This window comes from Microcebus murinus, chromosome 5 (genome assembly GCF_040939455.1).
Source record: "Microcebus murinus isolate Inina chromosome 5, M.murinus_Inina_mat1.0, whole genome shotgun sequence".
Taxonomy (NCBI): Eukaryota; Metazoa; Chordata; class Mammalia; order Primates; family Cheirogaleidae; genus Microcebus; species Microcebus murinus.
Genome location: NC_134108.1, coordinates 82,140,277 through 82,164,789, shown reverse-complemented (window position 1 = coordinate 82,164,789; position 24,513 = coordinate 82,140,277). Strand labels below are relative to the sequence as shown.

The 24,513-nt window shown below is 33.5% G+C and overlaps 1 protein-coding gene across 2 annotated transcripts in view; it reads left to right on the top strand.

The window, feature by feature from the left end:
- Window positions 1–24,513, top strand: part of ADGRB3 (adhesion G protein-coupled receptor B3) — a 682,014-nt gene that overhangs the window by 592,087 nt on the left and 65,414 nt on the right. For both annotated transcript variants that reach the window (XM_012752559.2, XM_012752558.3), the window contains 2 exons: window positions 22,874–23,024; window positions 24,434–24,503. In XM_012752559.2, coding sequence (XP_012608013.2) covers window positions 22,874–23,024; window positions 24,434–24,503 — 221 coding nt within the window. The remainder of the gene's footprint in view (window positions 1–22,873; window positions 23,025–24,433; window positions 24,504–24,513) is intronic.

Genomic DNA, 24,513 nt, shown 5'->3' with positions numbered 1-24,513 from the left:
GTCTCCCCTATCACCTCCTCTACCTCTGCAACCCCTGAGAAAGCAAGACCAACCCCTCCTCTTCCTCCTTCTCCTCGTCAGCCTACTCTACATGAAAACAATGAGGATGAAGACCTTTATGATGATCCACTTCCACTCAAAGTTTTGTAAAGATGAAGGGAAATTAAATCTGTCTTGGTCATGCTTCCTCTTACTTTGTCCTGTATTCCCTCACATTCAGTATTTTTCCTTCTCAAAAGTTTTTGGCATCTATTCAGTTTTGATCCATTAATGGTCCATTTCATCTCTTTTTTCCCCTCATTTTTACTCTATGCCTTCTGTTCTAAACAATAATAGACATTATTTTTAAATTGCACATAAAACCGACCTATCTTCTAAAAGGACCCTTTCTTTTTAATGGAATGCCTGGGGAAAGTGGCTTTTATTTTTTTCGACCTGCGGATTCGGTTTAGTCATGAAATGGGAGCCCATCATTAGCTTAGTAGTAATCACCTCCTATGAATTATGATTCTTCTCTGAAAGATACTTTCCTTGAACTCAGAGTGCTTTCTAGGACTCCAAGCTTCTCTACCCAATAATTGCTCTCAGAACTCTAACTCCATTATGGGGCCGCCTTAACAATTTTAACTGCTTTCAACTTTTCTTTCTCTTTTCCTTCTTTTAGTAATCTTAGCCTAAGCAAAAATGTCAATGAAAGGATGTTTTTTAAAAAGGAGGTTATACAATCATTTTCTCATTTCCAAGTTAAACCAAATTTTTGCTACTCTTGGTTTATAACTGAATAGTAAAACAAGTTGAAGTTTTAATCCTTGAGTTGTTATTCTTGTAGATTTTTCCCATAAAAAATTATATTGAGTGGATAATTAAATCATCATGGAAAACCCATTTATTTTCTACAGCCTTTGAATCAAGACAAAAAAATATAACATCCACACAACCTGAACACATTCAGTTAAGTTAAAGCCCCTGATTCCAAGACTTTAAAGACTTGCAGGAAAAAAATAAATTAAATTGAAAAGTTTTCTCCTAACCCATATAGTATTTTTTTAGACTCTTCTTACTAGCAGTGAGAGTGAAGTAAAAATAGAATTACTGGATGTTAATTAAAGTATAACTAGATATCTTAGATACTGAAATTTTCTGTTTTAATTGTATAGATTTAAAATCTTAGCTACATAAACATATGTAAAAGTTATCCTTTTCCTTCTTTGATAGTTATATTTTGTCAGTCTTTGTATTTCAAAGCTATACGTCCAATTGTTTTTTCTACTGCTTTGTTTTTGCCATATTGAATACAGCAGTTAACAGTATAGAAATTGATGATAAATTAGATTCTTGACTCCTGCTTTCACTTGTTGTATCTTCAAAGACATAACCTTTCTTTTCCTCAGTTTATCTGCCTCTGGTGTGAAGGTAGTTATTTCTATCAGCATTCTTTGTTTTAAAGGCATGTGCTAGGTAGTGTTCTGTTTTCTAAATCGGTTTGCAAATAAAGGGTTCTGGCTAAAAGCATGTTCTGGCCTCTAACTCTCTTGTGGTATATGCATGAATCTGTAGTTGTCAAAGATTTATGATGAAGTATGCAGTCATAGTTCTAAGGCTAAGGAGTTCAGTGGGTCTGAGTTGAAATCCCAGCATGGCATATTATATTTTATGGGACTGGTAGCATATTACTTTATCTAAGCCTGTATATGGTAATTATAACAAATGATAGCACTTCCTGCAAAGACTATTGCAAAGGCTAGAAATAATGCAAATAAAACACTTAGCTCAGTGCCTGGCACATAGCAGCCACTTAAAACAACAACACAGGAATTTTATTATTGAAAATGCAATTTTTCTAAATAAAACCAATCCTAGATATGCTTGGGAAAATATACTTAAGACAAAGAAATGTCATTTAATCATTCTGATTATTAATCATAACATGTTCAAGTTGTGACAGTGCCACAAAGCCATTATTGTGCAACAGTTACTAAGTTCACAAAATTTACTTTTGTGGTTAATAGTAGTTGCTGACTGACAGACTATGAGTTACTTCTTTGTTAGAATTATAAGATCATATCTTATTTATATTAAGTTGCTGCCCTTCTGTTGTGAAGGAGGTGCTCCTGATTTATCTTAAATGCTTTTTCTAGAACTAAGATTAGATTTATACATTTCTACACACAAGTCCCTTTACAGTTATTCTGGGGCCAATAAAGATTAGTGTACCAGAGTTTGTGGCTAGTGGTGAGGAAGAAAATACAGAGTGAAACCAAATAGTCAATATTGGGACCAGACCTACAGCCATGGTCACATTTGTGGAACTCTAGCTAAATAGGTCCTGGAATCAATCCCTGATGAATATGGAAGAAATATTGCCTATGTTAATGTTGGGGTGGCATAGGGTTTAGTAAATTACTATGCATTTTCTTTTATATCAAAGAAATTAAGGTTATGTCAATGAATTATTCACCGCCATCATAATATCTACATAAGCCCAACAATGTCTTGCTGTATTGCAATGTAACACATTATTTCTTTTTAAAATCCAGACTACTGACATTTATCTTCTGTTTGCTCTTAATCCAAAGTCTTCAGTCTCTGTCACATATAGAATAACATATTGCCTTTCTCATTCATGGAAAAAATAAGAATACCTTCCCATTCATAGATTTATTAAGTTTAGAACCTACGTGCTAGGCAAAGTAACATATAGAGAAATGAAGTGAAAATAGATCTTCTTCACGAAGTTTACATTAAAGGAGATAAGTCAGGTAAATCAATAACTATAAATATTTCAATGCAAAGACAGAAAATGCTCCTTCATCTGGTAATTTACTCACTCATCTATTCAGAAACTAATTGGTGTTTATTTCTGAACACAGGTCCGAATCAGTACTTAATTGTGAGATTACGAGGGTGAACAGCAATAACAATCGTAGCAAGTGGAAAGTCCATATTTTGTATGTACTTCCTAATTTGTATGTCGTAGGGAGTGAGGGATGTGGACAGACAATTAAACAAGCTGTGATAATATAGTGTGAAACTTGTTAATGCTGCTTATGTGGGAGGATGACATCCAGAGGAACGTGGAAGGACAAAGCATGACTTTGGAGATCAAGCAGGATGTCCCAGAGTATTCCATCATGTTTGTTCCTACTTACCTTGAGATCATAGCTTCTTATTATATTTCCTATACATTGCCACAGCAATTCCTGGTTTACATGCTGCTACCCTCTTCCTCTTCCCTCTCTGTGTTTTGTGCTTAAGATATTATAGTAACTACCTTGGTAAAAATATCTTTGTTTTTTCCCAACAACTTTATTTCTTATACTCTAGGCTCAAACTAGAATGTAAGTAGAGATGCATTGAATGCTCAATAACTGCTCCTTTTCATTGACTGTTGTATTGGATTCTAAAAATCTATCCTGTTGTCATTATCATCTATAAAGCTATGATATTTAAAGAACCAGTCACACAGCAGCTGATTAAAATGGTTTGTAGTTAGATTACCTATGAATTTTAGAATCACGCTTATGCCATGTGCTCTATTTTAAACAAAGCTAAGGATGTTTCTATGCCTAAGTGGGCCACATTGAATATAAATCAAGTAAAAAATGAAGTATTGCAATCTCTGGCTTTTGAGTAATTTGAATACTGATATATTTTGAGGGACTGCAACATCCTATTTGAAATAACAGTCAAGTGAAAGTTACATTATAAGCATATCTCCTGCATTGCTTCTCTTCACCTTTCCTTGACACTTTTGGTAATTCTCTGCTTAACCAAGTTTTGCCTTGATTTACCCGTTTCTCTGTATTTCTTCCAAATATCTTCTCTTCTTTGTAGTCTTCCTTTTTTAAAAAAAAAAATGTTATTACAAAGGATGGGATTTTTTTTCCTCATGGGCTCTCCAAAGTCCTGGGATCAAGATCTTTAATAAAGACAACATAAGGATCACATGTCTAGTTGTTTTAGTTTATTGCAGTAGCCCAGGCTGACTGGGTATCCCAGTGGAAGGACCAGGGGAAATGATCAGAGGGTGTGGCTGGTACAGATGTTACAAATGTCTTTGCTCCAGAGTCCCCATTCTCCTGTAAAAGGATTAGCTGGTTCAATTCAAGTTATGTATTACATTTAAAACTTGAGTACATTTTGGTGGTAATATTTATACCTAGATAATATGAATACCAGGAATCTTGACATGAATATGCTAGAAAAGCAGGGGGTGGAACAAGGTGAGAATTTTGTTAAGCAAGGAGTTCTAGCTGTCTGGGATCTGGTCCAGTCTAATAATATTAGATGGTATAGACAGTTTTTGATTCAAAAAGATCCACTAAGACCATTTGGTATAAAATAAAGCAAATGAAACCTAGAGTATATCAAAAGGCTTGAATTTGAGTCCTGTTTCTGCCCCTACAGTGTGATTTTGGAAAAGTTACTCAATGTCTCTGAGCATGTTCTGTTCACCCATAAAATCAATATAATAGTAGTTATACCTACTCTTCCTGCTGAGCATAAGGATTAAATGAGATAGTATTAAAGCACTATGTGAAACCTACCACACTCTACAAATATCATTTATTGCTAAGTGGGGAGAGATGTAGTGGAATTGAAGAAGGTATGGTTTAGAGTTTATTAAATGAAGTGAAAATATTTGGATCAATTTCAGAAGTTGACTGGTGAATATAACTTATTACAGTTAATTCACATATTGCATTAATCAGGTACAGCATATAATACCTTATCAATTGATAGCATGATGATATGTGTCTATCTTCTATGTATTGATACTGAATGTAACACTTAGGTTTAACTTTTGACTCTAAGTTATTGGAAAACCCAAAACAAGAGTGACATAGAAAAGATAAAAATGTATTTCATTTTCACATAAGTGTAGGTAACTCTGTGATCATTAAGTACTCATTTCCTTCTAAATGATTTTTTTTCTGCCATACTAAAGTTGTAATTTCCACCTCAATGGCCAAGATGGCTGCTCCAGCTCCAGATATTATGTAAACATCCCCATTGATGACAACTGAAAAGGCTGAAAAAGAAGGATACACTCCAAACTTTTACCTACTATTCTTGCTTTCATTGGCAAGAGTCTGATCATATGAACTGCACTTTAAAAAAAGATAGGAAATTCCATTTTTATTCTGGGGCCCCATGTGCCCACATTTTATTTTGTAAGATTCTGTTGTGAGAACAAAGTGAGAACAAATATTGAGGTAAACTAGTCATCACCACAACAATTATTAGAGAACTCCTCACCAGTAAGCAATAGCATATATATTTAAACCAAAATCCCCTTTGAAATTATTGATAACAGTTATTTCCTTTCTATATAACAAATATTTGCCAGATAAAATCTATGTGCCAGATATTCCACTGGGAATAAAAGAGGGAAACAAATTCCTTTCCCTTAGAAAATATAAACTATGAAATAAGAAGAAAAGAATTGGAATTTTCAACAATGTGATAATACAAGAGAACGTGATTTTGAATTCACAGTAGAAAAAAAGTGTATTACTCTGAGATGTAATCATTATTTGCTGTAGTCAGGCATTAAATGGCATCCTAGAAACCTGGAAGAATGTGCCTTCCTCTCAAAGTGCTTCATTTACTACAAGGGAATATTTTACGCATTGAGAGACTGTAATCGAGAACTGAATGTGAATGATAATCTGATTTCTTGTAGAAATATACACTTGGTATAGTCAACCTGAATTGAATAAGATAATTAGGCACTTAAACAAAGACAGATAATATTTATATAATATTAGCTTGATTTGAAATGATTCAATTGTTCGTATAGCATTTGGTTCATTTGAATCTAATAGACTATGCAGCAAGCCTCTCTTTCTTGTGCAATTCTGGCATTAGGGCTTTGTGGTCAGAGTAGGAGGACAGGTTGCTGGATGTAATTGGATTCTCTTTCTTCTCTCTTTCCTGCTCCAATACTAACTTTGACTGCTGCCACGCCTCTCCTCAGAAGGCAAAAATGTATGGAAAAGAATAGGAGGAGGCAAGGTTGGAGGTGGGGGTGAGAGGAACAGTTTTCACCCACTTAAAGTGAGGGGAATAAAATTATAGCTCTCCAGAGAAGACTGGGAACACATTTCCCCTCCTTCTCCGCCCCTCTCCACCCTCTCCCCCTCAACCTTGGGCCCAGATCTCTCTTGCTCTCTATATACTACTTTTATGCTTGTGGGTAAAAATGGAGGGAGTTTCTCAGCTCATCCACATTACTTTAAACTGTATAATTTAAAGTCATGATATAAGAATAAAAGACTATACTTAAAATATTTGATGAGATCTATTTTTAACTTAATGATCTTTGGGTTTTTCTTCTCTATTCTTGTTGACACCTTTTCCCATTCTGGTTTCACATAAAAATTTTAAATATGAAAAGAGGAAATGGCATAATACATGACATGTCATATTGAAGCCAAAGGACCTTAATAATAAATCTTTGGCTCAACCCATAAGCATTGTGATCCACCTGTCACCATTTCTAAACAAAGTTTGAGGTTATGATGTAATATGGTGCTAATGTTTTGTGTTCTGAAAATAAAGTAAAATGACATTGCCTTCCTTCTTCTTTTCAGCCAACTTTTTGTTAGTCCCTTTTAGGCTCTAGGTTGAGAAATGAGCTGTAGTAATAAAATTTAGCTATATTTTGTATTGACAAAAGAAATTAAGTAATTTTAGAAATATGTTTTAAGTAAACAAAAATCAACAACACTGTAAATTCAGTATAAGTTGGAAGTGTTCTTATCATCTTCCTGACCTTATTCCTTCCAATAATCCACTATAGACAGATGCATATGTCATAATTACTCACAGTTGTTTTCATATTCACATAATTTTTTTTCTTTGTTATGTTCTTGTGTAAAACTTTTATAACTTGCCTAATACAGAATTTTCTTACATGGGATAGTCAATACATATTTTGACCCTGAATTCCTCAATGACAAAACCTATAGAGAAACTATGGTAACGAAAAAGACCACCTAGGGTTTTTCAGGACTGAGCTATCTTTTTCCAATAAATGAATGTCTTCCCACAAGGTATTTATAGTCATTACTTAAAAAAGTAATGGTACTGGAAATAGTTTGTTTTGCCATCTGTAATTTTAGTCCAATATAGACTGCAGTACACAGACCATAGTCATTTTTCCCACATGCTGGGAAACTAAGAAACTGACCTGGTAGGGTTCCAAACTTTCAAAGGTAATTGTTTATTAAAAAGATAACAAGTAGCTCAAGACACATCTTCAGACTTACTTCAGAATAAAGGATGTGCTACATGTGATTTTAACATTTATAAAACAGTGGACTGAAATTTTGATTTGTTTTTGGCAGCAGCATGAATTGCTTCCCTATAGCTGGTTTATCTCTCCTTATGGTACAAGGAGTGTGTCATGAGAAGTCAAAGGGAGAAGGAAATGGAACTGTGCACCAGGGTGACCCATTCAAAGAGGAACCAAGGGAAAACCCCCAACAGAAAAACAGCAAAACCAGTACATCTGTACCTTTGCAGAGGCCTGGAGTCCCTGGTTTCAGAGTTGGAAGGGGGTCTAGGGTATAGCCCATTTGTTTGTCCCGTGGCAGTGAGGTGGCAGAAATGGCATGATCACTCAGCTCAGCAGAGCCTTAGTACTACCTAGCAATTCTATGTTGTCTGCCTCTCAGCAGAGAGTTTCCAATCTGTTTGCATGTACTCAACCCTCTGATCTCCCTCCTACATCTTTGGCTTTAGCATGTGACCCAACTCCTACTCCAAAAAGAATTTGTTAGCCATAACAGACTGAGATTATCTCAGCTTCCCACCAAAAATGTGCTAATCTATCTACATTGACATTCCATCTTTAATCCTTCCTACCTGTTTGAAATCAAGAGAACTTTCTTTTATCAAAGGCCAGTCCTTCTCAGGAGCTTTAGATTTCATTTCCAATCAGACTTCTCCAGAACTTCATTCAGTCAGTACTTCCTCACTCCTTATAATCAGTTTCTCACCATGACTTTTCATTTAATATTTAAACATGCTTTAGTATTTCCCATTGTAAAAATAAATTCTATACCCATATCCTCCTCTATATTTTGATTATAAAAATGCTGACAACTACCACTCCATTTATTGAGCACTTTTCATATGCCAGGCATATTTTAAGAAATTGTTAACTTGTTTAGTGAATGGTGGGTGCATGGGATTCTCACCAGGAGCATGCATTGCTCTGGAGCTTTCATTTCCTGACAATGGAGGTGAAGCCAGTGAAGGAGTGTTCTCCCCACAGGAATTCCATTCTTCCATGGAAATAGAGATAGTCCATGGAAATAGAGAAGTCAGTGGAGTTGAAATGTCATTATTTAGTGTAATCAAATAGGAATTGGTAATTGATTGCGTATCAGGGAATTTCAAGGATAACATCCAGGTTCCTGGTTGGGAATGATAGTTTTGTTTCACTGGTAAGAAACACAGAAGGAGAAATTGGCTTAAGGGTAAAGGTGGAAAATTAATTTTTGGACATGTTAGACTTCAAATATCTGAGATTGCGGTAGCCCAATAGATAAGCAAATAAGGAAATGAAAGATAGGCACGAATGGAATAAGTCACTCTCAGGGTTTAAATTGGTCCTTCAGAGTAGAAGTACTTTGAGATCTCCATAAATTGTCACACCCAGAGTGCCATAACAGGCCCAAGGTCCAATGATGGCATTTAGCATCATCCAACTGTGATAGTTGTTCAAAAACAGTATTTTCTCTTAGGTGTCTGAAGAAGGCAAGAGAACAAGATCAAATAAAAGTCTACCTTCTTTCTGTATACCACTAAGGACAGCATCACTATGTTTTTGCACTATGTGTGTGTGTATACTTTTCATTGTTCAAAATTTCATCCTTATATTAATTATATGATTTTGTTTTCACAGCAGGTTTAATAAATAAGTCTGTCACTTCTCATGGCATTCTGAATAAAAATATGAATGCAGAGCAAAGTTTTCCATTTCTGTTACTCTTTCTAGAACTTTAGGAACGGGCTAAAAAAGTCCAGATAAGTCACTATTAATATAATGGGTTGAGAATATGGATGAATAGTCATTATTGTTCATACTTTTGAGAATCCCCCAAGAACTAAGTACTTCACATTTATTATAAGTAATTTCTACAGCAGCCCTACATTTTGTAGGTGTTTTCACTCTCATCTTACAAAAGAAAGATTGAGGCTGTGAGAAGTGGGGTAATTTGTGCAAGGTCATACATTTGGTAGATTTACTCGCCAAGAGTCAGTTCATGAGTGTCTAAATTGCTGATTCTGAGCCCTGGACGCACATTAAAATCACCTGGGGAACCTTAGCAATTCTAATGCTTTGGCTGCACCCCAGGCAGACTACATCAGAATCTTGGGGAATAGCACTAATAGAGTCATATTTTTGAGAGCTCCCCAGGTGACACTAATGTGCAGCCAAGGTTGAGAAATACTAGCTTGCTTCAAAACACTCAGAATCTTTTTTTATACCATGCCACCTATAAATCAAAAATTGCTTTCATTCCATATTAATGAACCAACAGGACCTGTTGTGAAACCAACAGGACCATTGGTTAAACATGATGAACAGAGTAAATAAATGTCTTCTTGAAAGGAAAGCATTATCTTCTTCTGCTTTCCAAGGCATTGAAAGAAATATTTTCAAAGCCTAGAAATCACAGCAACAAGTCTACTTGTTGCAAGTTGAAAGCAATTTTTTATTTGCATTACTATTGTCTTTGGTTTTGAGTGACCATATATGGTGCTTGAGAGATTAGAAGGGATATCCAAACACACCAGAGGGTACAAACCCCCTGAAAGAGAATTGCTCTACAGATGCAGAACACAATCAGTTGCTTTCTTAGAGTTTATAACACATCTTTCCCTTTATTTATTTATTTAAATTGACAGATAAAATTGTATGCACATGTACAGCATGATGTTTTGAAATATATGTACATTGCGGAATGGTTAATTCTGGCTGGTTAACGTATACATTACCTAACATAATTATCATTTTTGTGGTGGTAACACTTAACATCCACTCTTATAGCATTTTGAAGTTTCCAAATTACAACTTTCATTGAACTCTTGACCTTATTCAGCAAATGACTTAATTATATTTCATTTTGAATAAAGTTACTATTTTCCTAAGCTTGGAGATAACAATATGTAATGAAACATCTGCTGTGTATGCTGTACAAATGTTTGGATTCCCAAAGGACATATCTTAAAAAATCAGATTTTCCTGCTATCTGTGACAAACTTTCCAAAATCTTCAAATTATGACCATTTTTTCTGCAAGATACATAATTTTGACATCTGTGGAACAGATTTTTATTTCTTTTGATGTCTGTCTAGCATTTATTTTCTTTTTAATAATGATGCTTTATTTCAATATGAAATTATATAAATCTAGCAAATAATTGTTATTTAGCAATTGATTTTATTGTTTCTTTACTTATTAATTATTTTGTATCATATATAACTTTATATTGGCAGTTTCTTCTATTTAGAGTCAGTCTTGTGACCGAGATTTTGATTATGCAGAAAATAACCTGCTTCAAAATTTTCAACAGAGATAGGTTGGAGAGATGATAGTAGGTTTCTTCATCATAGCTTTTTGCCATAGCTTTTCAGAAAATGTTAAAACTTATATTTAATAGTGAACCCAGAGTTTTTAAGAAACAACAAAAGCTCATCATATCTCTTCTATTGATATATTCTGTAGCATCCAAGAGAAAAAAATGCACCGGCTAAGTACATGGGTCAGTGAGAGATATTTATCAGCTGTCTACAAATGACAAGCAGCTATGAAACATGGCAGGGTGAATAAAGTGATATTAACAAAAAGTGTCTGATTAGATTCTTAATGCCATAAATGTTTTCATTTAATTTAATTTATTTTATTTATTTATTTATTTTTATTTCAGCATATTGCAGGGGTACAATGTTTAGTTTACATATATTGCCTTTGCCTCACCTGAGTCAGAGCTTCAAGCATGTCCATTCCCCAGATGGTGCACACTGCATCCATTGAGTGTGAATATACCCATCCCTTCCTCCCCCATTCCACCTGTCTATATGTGCACATAAGTGTTAGTCAGTTAATACCAATTTGATAGTGAGTACATATGGTGCTTGTTTTTCCATTCTTGTGATACTTCACTTAGTCGAATGGGCTCCAGCTCTATCCAGGATAATACAAGAGGTGCTAGATCACCATTGTTTTATGTGGCTAAGTAGAACTCTATGGTATACAAATACCACATTTTATTAATCCACTCATGTATTGATGGGCACTTGGATTGTTTCCACATCTTTGCAATTGTGAATTGTGCTGCTATAAACATTAAAGAACAGATGTCTTTTTTATAGAATGTCTTTTGTTCCTTTGGGTAGATGCCCAGTAATGGGATTGCTGGGTCAAATGGTAGTTCTACTTGTAGTAGCTCTTTGAGGTATCTCCATATTACTTTCCACAGAGGTTGTACTAGTTTGCAGTCCCACCAGGAGTATATGGGTCTTCCTTTCTCTCTGTATCCACACCAACCTTTATTGTTTTGGGACTTTTTCATAAGGGGCGTTCTCACTAGAGATAAGTGATATCTCATTGTGGTTTTGATTTGCATTTCCCTGATGGTTAGAGATGTGGAGTATTTTTTCATATATTTCTTGGCCATTACATTTAATTTTATGAAATGATGAAACTTGTGTTCACAATTCCCACTGATTTCAATAATTCATTTCATTGGGATTTAGGTGCTTTATACAGGTAAGTTCAAAGTTCATTTGCACATGTGTTAGTGGAGTCTACGTAACCAAAAATATGGTTGGATATAATACATTTCTCTGCTTCAGTTGGTGATGATTTGAACAATACTGACTCATCACTTAATATAATTTTTGTTTGTTTATCATAACTATTTATCATTTATATACTGTTTATTTCCAAAAGAATTTGAAGTGAATTAAAAAGATATGATATAATCATATAAAAATTAATATTAGAAAATCAGTCCTTTAGAACATAAGACAACATGTCATAGTGGAAAGAGTACATGCTTCTTCATTTGCGACCTGTGTAACTTCAGACAAGTTATTTAACCTCTCATTTATTTAACCTTCATTTCCTCCTTTGCAAAATATTTACCTTGCAGCACTGCTACAAAATTAATGTTTAAGGTAGAGTAAGTGTTTGATAAGTTAATTTTCTCATTATCCTTAAGATGAAGTCAGACATCTTCAAATGTGCTTATTTTGCCAAATAAAAACTCGATTCATATCTTTGATTAAACTCTTAATGTAATATTATTAACTGTCATTTATTGAGCACTTACTATGTGTGAAGTTATGTATTATGTTTGTACAAAGCCCTTTTTATCAATTATCTTATTTCATCTTAACAATAATTTACTTTTAGTCTATAAAAACTAGGTCTTCTGAATAATGTAAATAGCAGTTATTAGTGTCATCTTTAAAGAACTGCCTTTGAAGTCACTATGGTGATGAACCAAGATTTCTCTCCATAGCAGAATTCATATATAAGGAGTTACTGCTCTGTCCAGAATTATATTATAAATGTCTGGTACATGTTTTATTCCATGTGAATAATAAGGTGTATATAATTCTAATTTATTATAGACAAGTCAATGTGTGAATGAATGAAATTATTTAAATATTTCAAATAAGAATTACTTTATAAATAGTAATTATTTTAGTTTGTCTCAAATTGTTGAAATGTCACCATAACTGCAAATAATTCTTGATTTCATTATAAATACTGCAATTAAATTATACAGATATTGATACTCTTTAAGAGTTTCTAAATATTCTACTGAAGTGCTTCATTTCAGTATCCTGTTTTTCATTTTTCTAGCAAAAAATTCTCTATATTCTGTATTCCATGAAAGTTTTTTATATCATCTATCCCTCACAAGAAACATTTTATCTTTTGCTTTTTGAAATACTTATAAGTCTCTAAGATATTTTTAAATGCTAAACTTTTATCTCATTTATTTGAATGTTGGGAATAGGGTAAGCATAGTATCGTGTGTTTTTTCTAGAATTCTTGAAAACCTGACAAGTGAAAAGAAGTGAATAATTACACTTCCCACTCTAAGAAAATCATCACTGTAATAATGTAACAATATTTTTTCAAGGTGGAATTAATTAATCATTAATGATTGAAAAAAATAATAAGATGGACTTTTCTGTTTTGTCTAGTAAGATATAGGAAACATAGATAAGCAATATTAGAAAAAAGTATTCCTTTAAAAGTTGTAAGAGAGCATTATGTATAGTAATATACTAATGTATTGGAAAATATAAATGAAATAGACAATTTCCTAGGAAGACAAAAATTTCCAAAATTAATTCAAGAAGTATATAGCCTGATATCTTTTATTAGAGAATTCACTGTATTATAGAATTTTAGATCTAGGAAAGCCCTTGAAGACTGTTTAAGAAAAATCTCACAACTTGTAAGTGAGAATGTTGAGGTCCAAAGTTTTTATGGCAAACTAAAAGTATCCTATTTATTAGCTCTTGATATTAGGAGGCCATGCATGGTTCATGGAAAGGAAATTCAAGGGAGATGCTAAATGTTAAGATGAAAAGATTGAGCAGATAGTAAAGAAGTTGATATGTAGCTTAAAATTTCAAGAAATCTGACCACAATTGGAAAGAAAGAGAAGAAACCAATGAAAACCAGTGAAAACAGACAATAAAAAGAGGTTGGCTGGTTTAATATAGAGAGTGCAACAGATTTTTAGTCTAAGAGATTATGTATATAAGCTAACTAAAAAAGGAGAATGTAGAGCTGAACGAATATGGAATCAAGAGTAGTTACTATTTTTGCTGTTAGAAGTCAGAATAGTGGTTACCTTTGGGAGCTCCATATTGACTAGGAAGCTGGGGATATTTTAAATTTTGATCTGGATTATAATTGTATGGGTATATTCATTTGTAAAAATGCATTAAGTCTTGATTATATCTATTGTCTATAAAAAGTATATTTATTTGTAAAAATTTGTTAAGCTTTACTGCATTACATGATACATCAATTTAAAAATTTACCCTCTCCCTCCCAAAAATCATTACTATGTAGCCAGTCTTTGTAGCAATTATATGAGGTAGGTGCTGTTACTTTCCTCGTTTTATAGGTGAGGAAAGAGAAGCACAGGGATTTTAAGTAACAGCCATTAAATGAAGCAGATAGTGTGTGCCTGCACACAGTGTGACCAGAGGGACCTGCCTCCTGGCTACTCTGTTACACTTACTGTCTTCCTAAAAGGGGAAGGGCCTGCTTTGGAGAGGAGGAGAATGGATGGAATTAGGAGGAAATCTCCTAGGCACAGGGAATATGAACATACTGATGGTAGAGATGGTCTGTACCTCATCGGTGATGTAGAAGGCAAGGCGATCCAATACAAGACAGTAAGGAGGAAAGTTGGGGCTTGAGAAAGGTGAAAGATTGTGAGGATTAAGTTATGAAATGAGCAGAAAATATTTTCAAAGAGTTGTCAAGGAAGTGTTCAAATTCTGGGGTTGGAGACAACATTTTAACTCCTGTTCCCTTCATGAACCATATGATATTGGCCGAGCTACTTAGTCTTTCCAAACCCTCATGTGCAAAATGGGGATGGGGATCATTTGACCACATTTTATTCTGTTTTATATCATTAGGAAAACTCTCTATTCTGCTTTCTTCTTTTTAGGTTTTCTGTACTATTTTTTGTATTTAATTTTCTTCATGACTTAGAATTGGCTTGTCAAACTAAAATAAAATAAGATTTGATAGTAATTGCATTGAATATATTTATTGATTTGGGAAAGATCAACATTTATATAATAGTGAGTCTCTCAATTCATGTACATAGTATATTTTCCTTTATTTATATCTTCTTTTATATCCTTCAATTAATTTTATAATTTTTTACATGAAATTCATGCACATTTTGTTAAATGTATTTTAAGGAGCTTTATAGTTTTGTTTTGTTTTTTGTGAATAGAACTGTTGCTTTTATCTGATAATTTTCCCCTAGCAATTGTGTTCTATATGTACAGTTTCTTTCTCAGCTCCTGTAGAACTTAGTCCTTTGTTTAAGTTTTTATTTTTCTATTACCCTATTGTCTCTTTCTACCTTTTTTTCTGTCTTTTCCTGGTTTTTTTTTTTTTTAATATTTTCTTTTTTATTTCATGTTGTAGAATTTTCCCAATTGTCTGATTATTCTTGGCTGTTTATTCATACATAAACGCAAAGCACTAAAAAGTGCCTTGTAGCTCTGTGTGGGTGGGTGGGCTTATTGAAAGGTAGGCATGCTTGTGGGGGGAGGGGGGAAAGGGCATTTATTGAAACCTTAAAATTTGTATCCCCATAATATGCTGAAATAAAAAAATAAAAGAAAGGTAGGCATGGCAATACATTCATCAAAGATGAACCAGTGTATGGAGACTTTTTCCCTCTGGGGGAGAATTTTAATTTTGAATTCTCAGAGTACAGGTAAGGGAGAAAGGAGGAAAGTTTCCTATGGTTGTGTCTGCCCTGTACACCTAGCCACTAGCCAGATTGGTGTCTGACTTCAGAACCCATTCAATTTCTCTGGGACGAATCCTCCTTGTGACAATGCCGGGCTGTGTTGAGGACCCCGAGGGAAATGGTTTCAATTATTCTGTAAATAGATTTTTCAACCGACCACTCTTTTTCAGCCCCATGTAAAATGGGGCCCTTCTCTGTTTCATGTCCATACTATTTCCGAGAATTAAGCCCTTCAGAAGGTCTGCAGAGTGAATTGGCTTAATTATAATCAGTATTTCCAATACCACCCCATACCCTATAAGCACATAGGCTATAACTTTCTCTACCATTCTATGTCAGTAAAACCTTCTTCCCTCAGCATCTTCCAAATTGGTCAACACCTTGAGTTCACTGTGTCCACTATCTATGCTCTTTTTCCTTGTGACTTAATAACTTGGTCATTTTAGCATGGATTGGAGGGAGAAGAGAGAGAGAAATCTATCATGTTATATTATACATTTTGGGTTACATTTTCTAAATGCTATTGCTGGTGTTTAGCAAAATTTTTTTTATATATTGATCTGAGTATACAGGAAATAAAATGTTTATATGTAAATTATATATCCAGCCATCTTGTTGATTATTTTTATTTTCTGTAGTTTAAAATTGATTCTCTAGAAAAATAAGCACATGTACTTGCCATCAAATTGATGCTAACTGCTTAACACTAAGGTGCTCTCATGATAATAATATTAATTGGATGTCAGTCCCGTTGGAAGGCATGGGGGGGTAATCTCACAACTAATGGATGCGGGGCACACTGTATGGGGGAAGGGCATGTCTCTAGCCCTAGCTTGGGTAAGGCAAAGTCATTACTGGTAACCAAAATGTTTGTACCGCCATAATATCCTGAAATAAAAAAAATAAAATAAAATAAAAACTGATTCTCTTGAATTTTTTTAATAAGGAGATACATTATCTGCAATGATAACTACATTGTCTCTTTCTTTATTATTGTTTTTTTTTTTTTTTTTTTTTTTTTTTTTTTTGAGACAGAGTCTCACTTTGTTGCCCAGGCTAGAGTGAGTGCCGTGGCATCAGCCTAACTCACAGCAACCTCAAACTCCTGGGCTCAAGCAATCCTACTGCCTCAGCCTCCCGAGTAGCTGGGACTACAGGCATGTGCCACCATGCCCGGCTAATTTTTTACATATATAAATCAGTTGGCCAATTAATTTCTTTCTATTTTATAGTAGAGACGGGGTCTTGCTCAGGCTGGTTTTGAACTCCTGACCTTGAGCAATCGCCCGCCTCAGCCTCCCAGAGAGCTAGGATTACAGGCGTGAGCCACCGCGCCCGGCTTATTATTGTTTTTCTTTTATTGTTTTCCTGAGAAACTCCTATTCAATTTGAAATAACAGAGGTGATGGTGGACATCCTCCTCTTATTGATGACTGATGGGAACTAATCTAATATTTTACTATTGTATATGATTTTCTGTAATTTTTAGAAATATCATCTTTATTAAGAATGTTCACTTCTATTCATAATTTGCAAATAATATTTTTTAAATGCTCATTTGAGTTTTTGAATTATAGTAAATGCTTTCACATTTATTCATATGATCACATGATTTCTCTTCTTCAATGTGTCAATGTAATAAATTGTATGTAGGTCATTTTTGAAGTTGAATCATCCTACATTACTGGACATACTCACTTGAAACTGATTTATTATATCTTTACTGCATTTCTGGGTTTGATCTTTTGCTTAATACTTTCACATTTATGCTAATAAGTAAAAGTGGCTTATAATTATATTGCTCATTTTAGTATCAATGTCATGATAGCCTCCTTGTCAAATGAGTTGGATGCTTCTAATCTCTTTCTTTGTCCTGCAAATATTTTATAAAATGAGAATTTTATGTGTCTTCTTTGTGAGAATTTGTCCATAAATTTTTCAGAATTTTTTTCTTTGAGCTGTTACTTCGTTCATTATCATATAGATTTATCTAATATTACTGGTTTTATCTCTCAGACCAATTTTGATAATTTTTTTAGAAGAATGTCCTTTTATATAGTTTTCAAGTTTGTATATATGATATAGTTTTAATAACTTTTTCATTCACAATATTATTTATTTTGCTCTTTCCTTCACCTTTTAAAAAAATTGCCATTTCACAATTGCCTTTTCCATTCTTGCAGTACTTCACTTAGAAGAATTCATGTAACCAAAACATTTGTTCCCCCATAATATTCTGAAATTTAAAAAAAAAATCACAATATCCAAGATTAACTGCTTTATAGGGCTTTTAGAGTCAACTTGGGTTTTATAGATGAATTTTACTGTTTTTTATTTTTTCAGTTTGTTAAATTCTCATTTTACCTTTTGAAAATAACTTCTGATTTCTGTGAGTGGCCCATTTATTTTCATTTTCGCTTGTTTTCTATCTATTTAAAGCTATGAATATCCTGAATACCATAGCAAAATCTCACCAGTTTTGATAAATATATTTCCTTAGTTGTTATTCAGTTCTAAATAGTTTATAATTTATATTATTAGTTTCTCTTTAACTCATTATTTAAAATCTTTCCCCCCCAAAGTAGAAAATTTGAATTTTGATTTCTAATTTAATGAATTGTAGTCTGTGAAAATGCTGTGTGTTTTAAACTTTCTTGAATTCACTTTATTTCACTTTCTAAGACTAGTTAACTTCTGTAAATATTAATACTTCATTGATATTTTAAAGAACTGTACATGTTTTACTTTTTATATGTAATATTGCAAAGAAAAAATATTAATCACTTGTGTTGATTTTGTTATTATAATCTGCTATAGTATCATTATTTTTCTGTACTTTTCCTGTGGCTTTCTGAGAGCTATATGCTAAGTCCTTCATTATAATCTTCATTTGACAGTTTATCCTTATGATTTCTCAATTTTTGCTTCATATACTTTGAAAAGTTGTTATTGGTTCCATTGAGATATGTTACCTCCGAAACTTCTTTGTGGCCTGCTCCTTTTATCAATATGAAAACTCTCTCTTGCTCTCTTTTAATGTTTTTCCCAATTTTACATTGTGACATCTGATTTTTACATATTAACATTTGCTTAGCATAGCTCCCTTTCTCTTTATTCTCAATCTTCTTGTGTCATTGGGTTTGAGGTATATCTCTTAAAAACAAATTACTGGAATTAGAATTTTTTTAAATCCAATGTGCAAGTTTCTAACTTTTAACCAGTGAATTTGAAGCAGTCCCATTTATTGTGATTTTTGATATGTCTGGAATTATTTTCTTTTCTATTTGTCATGGTTTCTAGTTTTTTGTCCTTTTGCCCACCTTTAGTTGGACTGATAGATTTTTCTTAGTTCTATTTTTTCTGCTATTTTGAAAATATATTATTTTTTTCTACTTTTTATCATCACTTTAACATTTTTACAATAAATGTTCCAAAATATTTTTCTATCATCTCGAGTTAATCAGTATGTCTAATATCTCTGAGAACAAAAAATACAAAGAAGATTTAGAATACTTTTATTTTCCTCTGCTCCCTTCCAACATTCATTCCTCTCATCTTTTAACTCTCCCAGATATTATTTTGCATTTTATATCCAGGTGGTTATATTTTAACAATTATATATATTTGTGTCTATTAAACAGTTATTTGTACTTAATAGATTGTATTACTTTTTTACTATTGATCACTTCTTTCATTCCCTCCTTTTGGGGTTCTTCTTATTAGTGATGTACATCATCCCACAATTCTTTCAGAGAGGGTCTTGAGGTAATAAACTTCAAAGTTCCTTTCAATTCTAAAAATATTTTGATTTCAGCCTCTCCCTTTAATAATAGTTTGGCTGGATGTAGAATTCTATCTTCAAAGTTATTTTCCCTTAGAACATTGAGGATATTATTTCACTGCCTTCTTGTATCCTGGGTTGCTCACAAGGAATCTGATGTCATCTGATTCTTATTTCTGTGTAAGTAATCTTTCTTTTCACTCTGACAGCTTTTAAGATTTTTCTCTTTGTTCTCAATGTTCATGTATTTCATCACAATGTATCTCTGTGTGCGTGTGTTTCATTTTTATCCCACAGCTAGGAGAATTTTTAAAGTTCTGAGTTATTTCCCCATGCTCTTTCTTTAAATGCTGTCTTTCCTCCAGTGTTCTTTGTTTCTTCCATCAGGAAGTACTTTTAAACGTATGTCAGAACTGCTGTGTCATCCATGTATCATAACTCTCCTCTGCTTTTCATGTCTTAATTCCTGCTCCCAATACCTAGCTTTGGGATATGGCATCCATCTTTAATCTGTTCTCATATGCCTTCATTTTTATGAGATTTCTCAGAGTCTCTAGTAGTTTATACTTTTTTTTTTCCCGGTTATTTTGAGAAATCTTGCCTGTTGCCTCTAAAGATTTGGAGTGCAGGGTGTATGTGAGGGTGATAGGTATAAACTGTGCTCTGATTGCCAACTTAAATCCATTTTAAGCTTTGCAATAGTTGTCAATAATACTCATCAGCTGATACACTGATACGACTGTATTGGGTTTTGGCAAAGCGGGTAGATCAGAACTGGGTGGTGAACTTGAGGTGCTTGTAAGTCTCACGTTTGTAGTGGTGAACTGTGAGCATTCAGCTATCGTGGGAGTCAACACTGTACACGTGGAGGCTGCAGGGGGAAAAGCTGTCAGACCAGAGGTCACAATGGTGGATCCAGTGGTATCAGTAATTAAAAAGGTGTCAAGACATAAACCTGTTTATAGAAAAGGAGAATCAGAGTTTCAGGTTTCTCAGTGAAAAAAGCCCTAGTACTGAGGGGATATTAAGGATGATTTATCTTCGGGGATTTGCTCATGTGGGATTTAGGTTATGTAGAAGAGCAGATTAAAGACTCCTGAGCCCAGAACATTAGATCTTGTGGAAGTTGATGTGCCATTTGTGGAAAATCATGAAGCTTATTTTAAAATTGCTATTTATAAAAGTGATACTTTAAAAAGACTAGTGCATTGTTACAATTTAGCAAACATATCAGTAGAACAATCAACATGTGTTTCATTGTGTTAAGTGTTTGATTTTATACTGATTCGTCACATGATGATGAAGCAAAATGTGACTCACTTTCTTGATTTCTCAAAATCATAGATTTCCTATACTCTTCATATAAAGTTAGTTTTGTGACTTTAGATGTCTTTGGTTCACATGTGCACATCCTTTAGTTTGAGACAGCTTACTTTCATACTTGGAGCACTTGCAAGACATATATGAATATTTGTCTAGCCTTGGCTGAATGCTACTACCTGTAGAAATAGTTCTTACTTCTTTAGTTACAATACATTTCCTCCCCACAGGCTGTGGCCATGTTATTGTCCAGAGAAACATGCATTATTGAAATAAATGTCAGTAGCCCCAAATTACATGTTCTTCAGTTTGTGTTAGAATTAAAGTGAATACCAGGGAGTCCCAAAGTAACAAACAATATAAAGAGAGCAAATTTTTAAAATTCTGTATTTAGATATTGTGCACTTCATTATTTTTACAACATTTCAATGCACGCAGGACTTAGAGTCTAACATTTCAACATTTTTACATTCTTTGATACAACTCTTTATTGATCATTTTAAAATAAAGAAGGAATAGCTTTGCTAGCACATAAAATTGAGATGAGGCAAACTGGTGGAAGGAAATGAAATGTGAATTAGAAATGGTAACTAGTCTTTGGATATTAAATAGAAGAGTTAACTTTGAAATTCAAATAGAGATCAGGGACTAGACATCAAGAATGAGAAAAATAGTAAGCCTGAAGATATTTAAACCTTAACTTGGGAAAAAACAAGTCTCAATGCTTCAAGTATAAGAGGAATTACAATTGGTTAGAGCTGCTACATTATACCTGAGATGGGAGCATAGGTATGAGGAAGAACATTCAAGAAACCCATGATTTTATCATCTTTGTAAGCATAAACTTAAGTGCTAAGTAGATTTAAAAACTACATGAAATAAGGAATCACATGCTGAAAAATGGCAATACCTTTTTTTTATCATTGCTTATAATAATGAGGATAATAGTCATAATTGGTTGAGCACTTGCTATATACCAAGCACAGTACTACTCAGCTTCTATAGATTCTCTCTCATCATTAAAACAACCTGGTGAGATAAACCTGCAAAAGTTCCTTTTAAAGGATTAGAAGAACTGGAAAGCTAAATTAATGTCTGGCAAATTTCAATGTAATAAACAAATAGTATGAATAATTTGAGCCAAAAAATAAAATTTCTAATAAGATGTTCTGCATGAGCAGTGGATTGGGGTAGAAGTGGGAAAACGGGACTTATATTAGTATTTCTTTGTGTTGAGTTTATTTCTTTAGTTAATTCTACTATCTCTGTTTTGACATTTTCAATTTTTGAAAACAGCAAGACTGAGAATGAAGGAAGGAATTAGTTTTGCTACTGGTTCTGGTTTGTAAAGACTTGCATTTCAGCAAGATTTACACAAAGAAATTATGTCAATTATGAAAAAGTAGCAACCGTTATCAAAATGAGGCCACTGATATCTTGCAGATGTGTTACGATTAATGGTCAGCACATTCAAAATTATTAAGTTGCATGAAGAAAAATATCTATAAAATCATAGCTGTTGCCCTGCCAGTGACTTGATTAGCTTTTCAAATTATTTGATTAGAAAACACATTGCAATGTAATAACAGAGAAGCAATGTATTAAGTACTTTAAAATACATATGTTATTTTTGTACTAGGCTATTAGCCAAACCTCATTTTGTACTTTGCTGTTATACCTTAAATATCACACATACATATAAAAGCAAAGCAATTTTTCCATTTGAAAGGCTATTGCACTTGCAATACAATCTTAACATCAACACAATGAAACAACAAAGAAAAATTATCAGTTAAAAAGGAAGAATAAAGAATGTAGCCAAAATAATTATGCAAGATGTCTGTAACTTAAACTAAAACACACACACACACACACACACACACACACACACACAATTCTCATAATTATATTTCAAGGAAAAAAATTCAAGTAAAGCAGTAATTTTAATCTCCCTTGAGTTCAAATTTATATTCAGAGTTCTCTTCTTTAAGAAAAACTGAAAGTACAAATCGAATTAGGATATATATTTTTTCTAACATAGATATTGTACACAGCATAAAGAGGATAGGGTTTTTAATTTCTGTAAATTAGAGAAGAGGTAGATATTTGAAATAAAAGCAATGAGTCAAAAGTTAACAATCCTCTGAAGGACACATAATTTCCTCACCACCCACCCCAAACAGGTTCAGTGTGAGTCTGTTTTTGTTTGTTTCCACAGAGCATCTGTACAACCACCACTGCATTTTTGCACTTTTTTTTCCTGGCTTCGTTCTGTTGGGTTTTGACTGAGGCGTGGCAATCATACATGGCTGTAACTGGAAAAATTAGGACACGGCTTATAAGGAAACGCTTTTTGTGCCTTGGATGGGGTAAGCATATTAATATACCCTTTCATGCTCTTGTTAAAATGACTTTGAACCCTTATATTGTGAAACAGCAGAAAGTGATTTGTGTCTAATTTGATAATTATGCAAGTGGAAATACATGAAGGTGGTCATTTTTGAACATTCATTGGTCATTTGGAACTTTAAAAAGGAGTAAGTATTGAGCCTACATAGTATGAGATGAGACCTGAGATATGTACAGGCAGAAAAACAAAGTGCTTTCTGTTAATATTTTCTGAAAATGCAAATATTTTAAAATATTCAGAGCCCACAGCATTTTGGTTCACTAGGCATGTACTCCCTATAAGAAAACTTTGAGGATTCCATTGTAAGAATTCTCAAAAAAAAATTAAGGAATAAATATCACAGGGAGAAACCCATGTAGAGTATGGCTAGTCATTGCAGCTAGTCAGTGGGGTTCTCAAAAGTAGAAACAGAATTGCTAACAGACTGAGAATTCATTAAATCTTTATCTGTATTGATTAGGAAAAGTTTCTCTCAAATTATCTTATGACATGGACATCTCAAAAATCTATACTGTAGGGCCAATTCTAATGATAGCCTAGTTAATTTAAAGAAGCTAGTTTTAGAAAAAGCCCAATATTTTTTCATGTTTACCTTTGATTTTAAAGGATCCCTACTAAAAACCTAGAAAATTTTAGGCCAAATATACAACCTGAAAAGGCAAACATAATGTTCCTGAAAAGAAGCATGACCAAAACTTAGAAAAACCTTAAACAGCAGAGATTAAACAGAGGTCTATTTACCAAAGCATAAGGAGGCTCCATTGAACTTAAAAGAGGTAAGAGCGATTCACATAAAAATAAACTAAAAAAAGATGTTAGGTCAGAATTAGTGCAGGTATGCCAGTAATTGAATTCCCTGTGTCTATATTCTTGTTATTATAAGTAAATTATAAAGAAATGGTTAACTGATAATATTTATTTTTTCATCTTATTATAAGTACAACTTGATGTGGATCCATGTGTGGCCAACTGAATGCTCCACTTCTGTGATATTCCCTCACACCAGAACATCCAGTTTTTGCCTTTCTGATTTTGTAACTATACATTCCCTTTATAACAGTATAAACCCCTGAGGAAAAAATATCTTAAAAGATATACTAAATCTCTGTTATTACTTCCCTTTCAACCCATGTCAAATGTGGTGGTAACCTAGCAACATCAGAGAAGTACAGTAAGTTAAAAACTCAGGTGTCACTGTCATATGTTTGTACTTGAAAGAAATTTTGCAATGGAAACATACTTTGTTAAGTGATTCATCCAAAGGTAGTTGCTCTGATTTAGGCATCTGGAGTTCGTCCTGGCTTTTCTTGGGCCAATACGCACAGTAGTTAGAGCTGAATGTGAAGTGTGGCTTTGCTTTTCTTACAGGTTTACCAGCATTAGTAGTGGCCACATCTGTAGGCTTCACCAGGACGAAAGGATATGGCACAGATCACTAGTAAGTCCAT